This window comes from Cynoglossus semilaevis, chromosome 8, assembly GCF_000523025.1.
Source record: "Cynoglossus semilaevis isolate Cse_v1.0 chromosome 8, Cse_v1.0, whole genome shotgun sequence".
In the NCBI taxonomy this organism is placed as follows: Eukaryota; Metazoa; Chordata; class Actinopteri; order Pleuronectiformes; family Cynoglossidae; genus Cynoglossus; species Cynoglossus semilaevis.
In genome coordinates, this window is record NC_024314.1 from 19,814,018 (window position 1) to 19,823,880 (window position 9,863).

Sequence of the window (9,863 nt, forward strand, 5' to 3'; positions counted from 1 at the left end):
CTACACAGCGTAAGAAAAACACAAAAGGAGGTTAAAGAATTCCCCTTGCTATAAATAGTTGGTGTACCATAGGTTTTTCTATGCAAACTCACCAGCTGCCATAGTCGAAATCAAATCCAATGGTGATTTCTGTGCCCTTGGTGATCGGCCTCAACGAGTAGATGTACAAATGCAGCATGCCATCTTCAATAACATGTCGCACCTGAAGAGGGTTAAGGTTAGGGGACATTTTAGAAAAGAGTCCAAGATGACAGACGCAAGTTGAACCGTATACAGTAAACTGGTCTGGTTTTCTTGAGTCTCGTTACCTCAGAGTTGGGCGTACAGGAGCGACGGATGAAACGGGCTTCATTTCCAAAGCTCCGAGCGTCCACACACATCTCCACTCCATCAAATTTGGAATAAAATAAGACAAATGGGTATGGCCTAAAAACAAAACAACTTTGGTTGAAATCACCAGACTTTCCTTTAAGCCACTGTAAAGGTTAATTTGTGTGACCTGTACAAACAAAAATGCAACAGTATTCAATTTCAATTGACAGGAAACAAATCCACAAAAATTATTTTGCTGACCTTTTGAAGAAATACCCGTTGGCCTCAAACTGCTGTCGAAGCATAAATTTCCCCTTGTACTCAATGATGAGGGAGTCTGGGGCCAAGTCTCTCACCGCCTTGAGGATCTTCTTGTTTTTCTGAATTTGACTCTAAAAAAGACCAAAGCCAGACATGGGAACAAACTCAATAATTATACTAGGTCCAGGAATGGCTGTACTGACTGGCAGAAACATTTGATAACCACAACGGTCAAACTTTACCTCCACAGGTGGTTTGAAGGAGGCCGGGTGCGTGTTGTACGCAAGGCTCTTGCCGTCGCCTTGCTCTTTAACACGCAACAGGACCTGGACGTCCTCACTGTACTGATTGCTACTGGCCTCCTCATATCGCTCCATCCACGTCTTCATTTTGTTCTCCCACATAGACGGGGGCTCTGTTGGCTCCTGCTCTGGAGCTGCACCCTACGGAAACACAGTAAAGATGTTGAAACAAAATGTTGTTTGTTTTTCCCTCCAACGCGATCTTTAGGACAGTGTTTTTTTTTCCTGGGAGTATTTACCTTTACTCTGGAGGACTTTCTCGAACCCTCCCGGAAAGCCTAGAGCAAGAGGTACATTAATCAGAGTAAATTACCATTCAGTCCACGCCACACCTTTAAGCTGAAACAAGCTTTTACTAGTTGATGTAAACACACTGACCTTTTTGGCTCTTGCCGATGACGCTGGAGGCTCCTTGTCTCCGCTCTTTTTACGTTTTTTATCAGCCTGTTTATTGCCAAGGCGCCCTGTCGTCAGGGTGATGGTGGTGGGCGTGTGCTGAAAAGTGGAGTAAAGTTCTAGAGGCACCTCATCGCCACTCTCTGTAGCACTGGTGTCCCCATCTGCAAAGGCAGACAAAACTCAGTTGTCATAAGGGGGGAATCCTGTACCATGACACTTAAAAACAAAATTTAACATAAAGCTACCACTGTTAAAAAGACATCACATTTCCACAAATTGGTCCAAGGCATATTACAGAGATGGTTGACAACTTGTCCAGCAGGTGTCAGCGTGGCTCACATTTATGCTGTACAAAATATATATAAACCTGCAGGGGAAGAAGCTTTACTCTGTCACTGCCCACAACCAACACTGCTCATTAACAAACCGGACCCTGGCTGCAGCAAAGCAACCAGTAAAGCAGAACAGATGGATTTTTAACATAAACGACACACAACATGTAATCTCTTATAGCTGGGACAGAGATCAGAGAACATTTTGGCAGTATAATTTCTGGAATTCCTTATGTAATCCTTTATATTTTCTGAAATCCTAATACAACTCTGTATAGGGCGAGTTATTTGAACTCAAACAAAAAGACAAGAGATCTGTATGCAGCTGCCACATCATTGTACACTTACCAGACAAGCATTCACGTTTCCTGGTCTGCAGTAGGATGGCCCTCTCCCTGTCCAAATGTCGCGGTTGACAGCGCTCGCACAGGTAGGTCTCCGGAATGTTCTGCCTGTCAATGCCCATGCAGTCTATATGCTGCCAGGCACTGAAGGTGAGAATGAAACACTTTTTTAAAAATAAGCCTTTATGTAATGATGTTTTAATTTAAACGTCAAGAGGAGTCACAGGAGGAACAAAGCTGTGACTCATGCACTAATTAAAATCTTACCAAGGCCCAGGTAAACAGAGAACAACAGGTTTGTGTGGGACTTTGTTTTTAATCTAGCTTTGTACCTGCACTTGTCACAGCAGATCATGTAGCCGTCATCGTGAGTGAAGCCACAGATACAGCGGGTGATGTCAGCACCGTAGCTGCCATCCTCTGAGGTACTGAGTGTGGTGCCCCGAGATGCTTCGTCCTGCCCACCTGGAACAAACAGCCCTCCCTCTCCTTGCCTGATCAGCATTGAGGGAGGAGGGGAGGCCGGCGGCGTGGGTGGGGGCCGCGCCCCATAGTTATGGTCCTAAATGAAGGAAAAGGGTGACACAATGGTTTAATAAGGGAAGTTTTTAGCTTTTAAATAATAGCAATGTGTTTTCATTTGTTGTAGGAAACTATGCAACTGATTCAATTATTTGAGACTAGACATGGACTAGGAACAAAAGAATTGAAACCTAACAACTCTTTAAAGACTTGACTTGGTCCAAACTACAAAGACTTAACACTTGACTTGGAAAATGTGATTTGTGAACATCATTAGTTTCAAGATAAAATATTTGTTCAGATCCTAGAAACCTAAGAGCAAAAATATGCTGAGAATTCCTGATGTTAGCAATTTCTAAGATATAGCTGGCAGCTACAACACAACAAGATTGCCTTTTTGCTTATCCTAATCAAGGTTGTGACTAAAACATTAAAATGAAACACTTTTTGGGGAAAATTAGGCCAGAATTAGGCCACTTACTTTCTCTCCTAAAATTACAAAAATTTAAAATGTTCACATATATATAATATATATAAGAAGGTGTAACAAAACAACTATTCACACTGAAGATAGTCTGTTACGATGTGGAATTTGCAATAATTATGTTCTGTTACATAAAAGAAGAGCCTGGTTCATTACAGTTCAATGTTATTTAAGCCTAAGAGTTAGTCACTGCACATGGAATGATTAACCGAAAGGGATGGGTTAAGTTGTGTGTGTGTGTGTGTGTTATTTGTAATAAGAAAAACAAACTGTGTGTGTGTTTATGTGTGTGTTAGTACTCACAGCATAGGGCAGGCCAATATAACTGTGGGAATGGTGTGAACTGCTGCTGTAGATCTGGTGTGGGTAGCTGGACTTTTCTACGACCACAGGGCTGGCCTCCACCGACTCTGGTCTGTAATGCAGAAACCAACACAAAGAACACACTTTTAAAACTATGACAGCGTCACAGAGAAACTCATTCAGACGGGTGGAGTCTATGCACCTTTAGAGAACACAGAAACGCACAACAAGAGCAGGTGTACCAGAGAAGAGGGGGGTTGTTGACACGGTCAGGTGTTTAGGGTCAGTAAAACTATTAGAAAAACAATTGGTTTTAACTTAAAACCTGACGGGCAAAAAAAAAAGTTACAATCACTCATGAGCCTGGTTTGACATGGCAGACAATCATTAGAAACACGTGTTCTCTCACATTCTTAAAAAACAAAAAAGTGGTTCGGAGCTCGTGCAAAAACCAGTAAAGCCACTTTCCCTCAGATCATAGTGCAGAGAGCGCGAGAGAGAAAGAGAGAGAGGGAGCCTGTTTGGCCGTTTAATACCAACACACCTCTATTACGACACTATTTATCTTTTCTACAGTTGTTGAGAGGGAGGCTCTAGAGGAAGAGGGAAGTGGAACTGGCGAGATGAATGACAGCAGATACAATAACCCCGAATGAAAAAAGCAGCAAAATCATACGACAGACACAGATAATCACAAGACAAATGAAGTGCCTTGGGTGATGTTTAGTGAGGTCAAAGGTTTTGACTATTTGTGTACAACAGATATTTACATGGTGTTATGAGAAATCACTTGATCTCTGTCTTGCCCAAGTCTGAGAGGTCGACAATAAGCTCATTATCCTTAAGTTTAAGAGACGTTGTTGACGTCCTCATTCAACCAAACACACAACAGACCAAATAACTCAGCAAACTCAGTGACTGCCAGCAAGTTTCTACCAACACGGTGAACACATGGAGAGAAGCTCACTAACGAAACTGCACAGCATTTTATGTCTAGTGTAAGCCTAAAAAGTAAAGATTAAGCAGTGAACGTGGATGAGTTAAAGTCTCTAGCTAATGATTTAACTATTTCAAAGACATTCAAACCAGGAGTGAAAAAGGCCAAAGCCCAGGAGTGGACCTGGACACAACTTCAATATTCTAAATTCAGCACAGTTCCATCTACACTCACCTCTTTTGCCTTAGAGAAAGCCTCTGACAATGTGCCTTTCTGACTTCTCTTGCCTGTGCTGCACGCCGTAAGAGCACGGTGCAACACTTCCCGTGTTCTGCCGCTCAAGTATGCACTGTCAAAGTGAAAACGTAACTGCATGCAATACATGAGGTCTGGAGGCGGATCCAGGAGAAGGTGTGAGCTTCTTTTGAAACATGTGTACACAACACATTAACAGGCTCCCAGATAAATTTGGCCAGACAAGTAGAGAGATCGGGGAGGGCAAAGAATAACCACAAGTAAATCAACAGTTTCTATTAAAAGAGTATAATACCCAGCCATAAAAAAAAGTAAAAGTTAAAGAGTGATCACTATCAGTATGACCAACGTGGGGCATGCTGCTCAATATGCAGGCCTGTTCAAAAGTTAGGGTTCTTAGTCATCACAAATCTGTCAGTTAATTTACCTCAATGATTTATCTGACTGACAATTTACCCATGATTAAACTGACACCACAACAACAGAATTAATATTATGTTAGTTAACCTCATTTTTCAGGGGCCACATCACCGACACAGTTCCCCCTTGAGGGGCAGGTTCTAAATGCAAGACTGTATAGCTGTTACTACTTCATAACTAATTATTAACATGTTTCTGCAATTGATCATTATTTACTCAAATTACAAATATTGTGCACTGCTTTGTGTAATAAAAAATAATTTGGGGTCAAACAAAATAACTTTTTTCAGTTTTTGGGCCGCAGGGAATAAAAGAAGAGGAAATACAGCAGGTTTTTCAAGCCAGAGCCACATTTATTGGAATATCCTTCCTGTAGTATTTCACGTGTGTCACACAGCAATTTGAGTTGCTCTAAAACAATTTGTTTAGGCAAATTTTTATTAAGTTTATTAAGGATGATAAATAAATGTCACAATTTCTTACAGTTTTTATTCCAATAATACCATGTCAGGGTATAATAGCAATACTTGGGTACATGTACAACTGTTACATGTCAGGGTATAATAGCAATACTTGGTTGAGTCCATTAAAAATAAATAAATAAATAAATAAAAATCCAAAAATGTTTTGTTGCTTTTTAAAAGCTAGTGTTTCCCCCGATTTTTCCAGCCATTGTTTTTGGATCATATTCCAATTTGGCTGACTCGGTGTAAACTAAGTGGCGCTGAAACTACTGTAAGAGGATTAATCTTCTTTTGTTATATCTCTGACATGCTGCACACCTCTTTTGAACTTTCCATGACACAGACAACTACAGTACATACTAAGTGTTTATCCTTACATGTGTTTGGCTTAAAATGTTTGAAATTGTTTGTTTGGTTTTCCAGCATTGTCTATGTTTGACCACAAATGAAAGCTAAAATAACTGCATGCAACTAGTACAGTTCCATGTTGACATAAACTATAGAAATGTTAATTCATTCTGCACAGCCCTTGAGTGCCTGTGTGTGTGAATTTTTGTTAAGAAACAGGAGTAAATTTACTAATAAACTAATAAGGATTTCTCATTCATATGTCGGCTTCTATGAAGTAGAAATGGAGGGGCAACAGAGTCAAAGTGCTACAAAGAAAAAGCATTGTGAACACGCAGTCTGTTGTAACGGGTGTTAACAAACACCAAAAAGTAAGGCCAGTGTGACACAAAAATGACAAAGACTACGGATATGCGGGTCTTCGAATCTTGATAGCGGGAAAAATGTTACCGCTGACCTATTTATAACCCATTAAAGGAAGATATTTGACAAAGAAACAGATGTCATTTAAATGCAACCACCTGCTGAGACAGGATGAAGAGGGAGAGCAGACAAGTCGGGAGAAATCAAGAGGAAAAAGAGCAACACTGAACAGCCAAAGGCAACGCCTTCGCTCCTAAAGAGCTCTCACTATGCTGCCATGGCAACTCTATGGGCTCTATCAGCGTATGTGCGTGCACATTCTGCGCAGTGTTGCTGTAGACACAGACACACAACGTTAACCAACAGCTGGTCACGCTGCTGCTGCAGACTTCAGGGGGTGTAGAGCGGATGTGACGTGCTTTCTCTGGTGAGTAGCCAGCAAGCTCACAATACTACAAACAGAATAATAGCCACGGCAGGGTATTTGTGTCTGTGTGTGGCCAGGATCGAACCAGCGCAACAGTAGGTGGACACCCCCTGTCGCCTTACAGATGGAGGTGGGCTCATATCCTGGATGGACAAAGTCAAGTCGAGGACGTCCTCTTTCCCCAAGTGGCCACTCTGTAGGGGCAGCGCTGTTTAAAACGCCATATCTATATGTGAGGACCACCTGTCACTCAAGGCAGTGACTATGGCAACAAGCCCTGCGCAGTGCAGGGTGGGATAAGGGGAGGGTGGAGGTGCAAACGCCATGGCAACACAAGCTGTCAGGCAAACAGTACTGGTGAAGGTAGGGGGGCGGGCTCTCCCTCTGTTAAAGAGACAGGAGGCTCCAACATAAGCCGATGACGCCTGTTTTTTTCTTTAGTCATACGAAAACCTCCTGCTTCATTTATTTGACCAAAAAAGCTACGGCAATGTCCTTGAAAAGACTATGGAACAAGGAGGGGCGATAGGAGGCTTGTTGCCATGGTTTCACGCAGCCTTTCTGCTTGACTGGCTCAATGCAGTGTGTACACATGTGCAAACATTAAGCCAGAGCATGAGGGGAGGATGAGAGGAAATCGTGTGCTCTTTTCTATGTTCTGGCACACTGGCCATATTTATTTAATTTATTGACACTGAATGCTAAGTACACGTCCAACCAACAGCGAGACTGAATTGTCCATAACAAAGGACAGTTGAGGAGAACCAACAATTGTACTAAAATATCCTTTTCTAGTCCTGCTAACATGGTAAATGTGAGAGAGTAAATGTGGGAAAAAAGAAAAAAAATGTCCTCAAACCTTGAGGGTAAATAAAGAAAACAAAGGTGCTTCTGTCATTTTTGATGGCTTGTTGTATAAACAAAGAAGGCGAAGAGACCAAGGAAATCCAGGGAAACCATATAGTATGTTTCATGTGCTTGTGAACAAAACCACTAATGGGTAGGAGATGATATCTACAGCCGAGAAAGATGTTGACAATTTAGGGCTTCAGGAAGATACAAAAACAAGGTTGAATGTCATATTCAAGAATGTAAATAACAGAACAGGAATTGTGAAAGGAGCAGAAAGGGGGAGGGCATTCATGGTACTTACTCTGAGCCTGCCGCCATGTCCAAGTATGAGGTGTCTGTTGTGTCCACCCCCACTGGAATGACTATGCTCATGACGTTCTCTGCTGATCAGTTCTTGTCCTACTGAGTCCAGAGAATGGTAGTCCAAAACACTGAGGCATGCCAGCCACAGCAGTCATTGCAGACATCTAAGTGCATCCACAAGGCCTAAGACAGGAAGAACCAAGAGAACAAATTAGTCATTCAATTGGAGGGTAACATTTTCAATGTGTCTTTACTTTTATTCAGTGTATAAAACATTTGCTGGGTCACATTAACCAAACCTTAACCAACAAAAATCATTATGAAAACTAAGTACTACTTCTAGTACATTTCAATGCATGATTCCAACTCATATACATATCTGACAAAAAAAGGTTTCTCAAAAATTACCTCATGACTTGGTTAGGGGAATTTATGAGCAATTTCTCAAGCATTCTGCACACACAACCTAGCTACAAAAGGCTTCAGCTGTGTGACAGCTCCCACCACTAAGGGGAGCAAGAGAACACAGAGCAGCCAGCCGCCATGAAAGAAGGCAGGGGAAAAAAAACAGAACAAAACACAGAGGCCATTTTTGCCTCTTGGAGTCACTGCTCCTTTCTTAGCACCGAGAGAAACACACACATCCTGTTAAAAGATGCACAAACAGCTTCACTACGAGTGCACACCCACACATGTTCTTGACAGGAAGTTTATGTTTTACCACTAAAACAGACTACAACTGTAAAAGCAGATGAAATGTGAACAAATGTCTTTAACAAAGATTAATTATAAAGAATGGAGCACAATCTTCTTCTGCTTCCACGTAGGAATGCTTTAAGAAGTCACAGAAGAGAAATGGTATTGTTATGAACATTCAGCTGTGTATTTGTGTACCATGTAAATCCAGACATGAGCATATGTCAGTGTGGCTGCGCCTGATACAGAGAGCTCTGTTGATAAGCAGGATTAGTGGGAGGGACAGATGCCGAGACAAAACAGGCTGGAGGTCACACCTCCGCCTGCTCATGAACTGGGGCCACACAAAAGCTCTGACAATCTTAGGGTGTAGGTGGGAAATTGATGGCAAGGTGAGGATACTCCACACACCACTTCATGGCACAAAATGCCACCACTTACTAGGCATCAGCTTATCACATACTTTAATCACCACAACAGCTGTATTTTAGGTAAATGCATTAACATCCCTTGTTTTTTTTCATCCTTTTAATAGAACCCTGTTTTACCTGCCCAATTGGTTTAGGACACTGTCAACCCTATTTCAAACAACGAGTTGGTGTCAAACCCTGGATGACTTTTTATTTAGAGTTGTCAAAGTTATCAACTTGACTTTTGCTTTTGGTGCAGTCCACCCTACATCGCAATACAAGCAAACAGCAACAGAATGTCATCACAACCTGTCATCAGATATCACCACCTCAAAACCTGCAATTACAGGTCAAATAAACACAAGTGAGAGTCCACTAAGGTTGGTGGAATTTTTGTTCTGAAAGCAACCAAAAGACATCTCTGAACTCTGAATCGTTGCTGTCAGGGGAATCTCTTGGCTTTTCACACAGTTTCAAAAGATTTCCTAAATAGCAGCAAAATCATGAGTAGTTTCAATTACTAAATCACCCATATGTCCTTTTTCAGCCAGCAGGACTGTGGAGAGGCTCACAGACAAGACAGCTGTCAGATCCAGGCCTAATTAATAGATGGAAGACGACCCCTCTGTTTCAGTTTCTGCTGGCCAAGACTAGCAACTGGATCACTTTGCATCTTTATATTCTGTAAACTGTTTTTACAGCATGCCTATGCAATTGAAAATGGTCCATTTTATAATGGTTACTGACGTAACAAGAGCGCTCCTTTCATGAAGGATATGGCAGCTTTCCAAAAACACAAACCACCCCTCTCCCCTTTTGTGTTGTCTGAGAGGCCCAGTATGCTCGAGCCTTGGCAAAAATCTTGCTTCCATAGTAGCCTGTTTGGTTCCACGTCCACTTCAAACCCAGTGCCTGTGGGGGGAATCCTGGTGTCACTACGAAATAATGCATGCACAGGCTCATGTTCAAACACACACACACACACGTTTAAATCTCTCTTCTCCCAACACACAAACACAAGGATAACCCCTGGCTGCATCATCTGAAAACATTCCTCTATATGGAAGCTCTCCAAGTGGCTAAACAAACACAGGTTGAAGTCCTTTGCCTAAAAACCATGTATAGTGCA

The 9,863-nt window shown here is 41.9% G+C and overlaps 1 protein-coding gene across 1 annotated transcript in view; it reads right to left on the reverse strand.

Annotated features, from left to right (window-relative positions):
* The window catches only part of kmt2e (lysine (K)-specific methyltransferase 2E), a 29,390-nt gene that overhangs the window by 9,978 nt on the left and 9,549 nt on the right, over positions 1 to 9,863 (reverse strand). The window contains 10 exon segments of the mRNA XM_025057770.1: positions 59 to 202; positions 309 to 426; positions 574 to 704; positions 816 to 1,016; positions 1,115 to 1,153; positions 1,254 to 1,435; positions 1,955 to 2,094; positions 2,283 to 2,512; positions 3,260 to 3,371; positions 7,627 to 7,811. Coding sequence (XP_024913538.1) covers positions 59 to 202; positions 309 to 426; positions 574 to 704; positions 816 to 1,016; positions 1,115 to 1,153; positions 1,254 to 1,435; positions 1,955 to 2,094; positions 2,283 to 2,512; positions 3,260 to 3,371; positions 7,627 to 7,697 — 1,368 coding nt within the window. The 5' untranslated portion in view covers positions 7,698 to 7,811.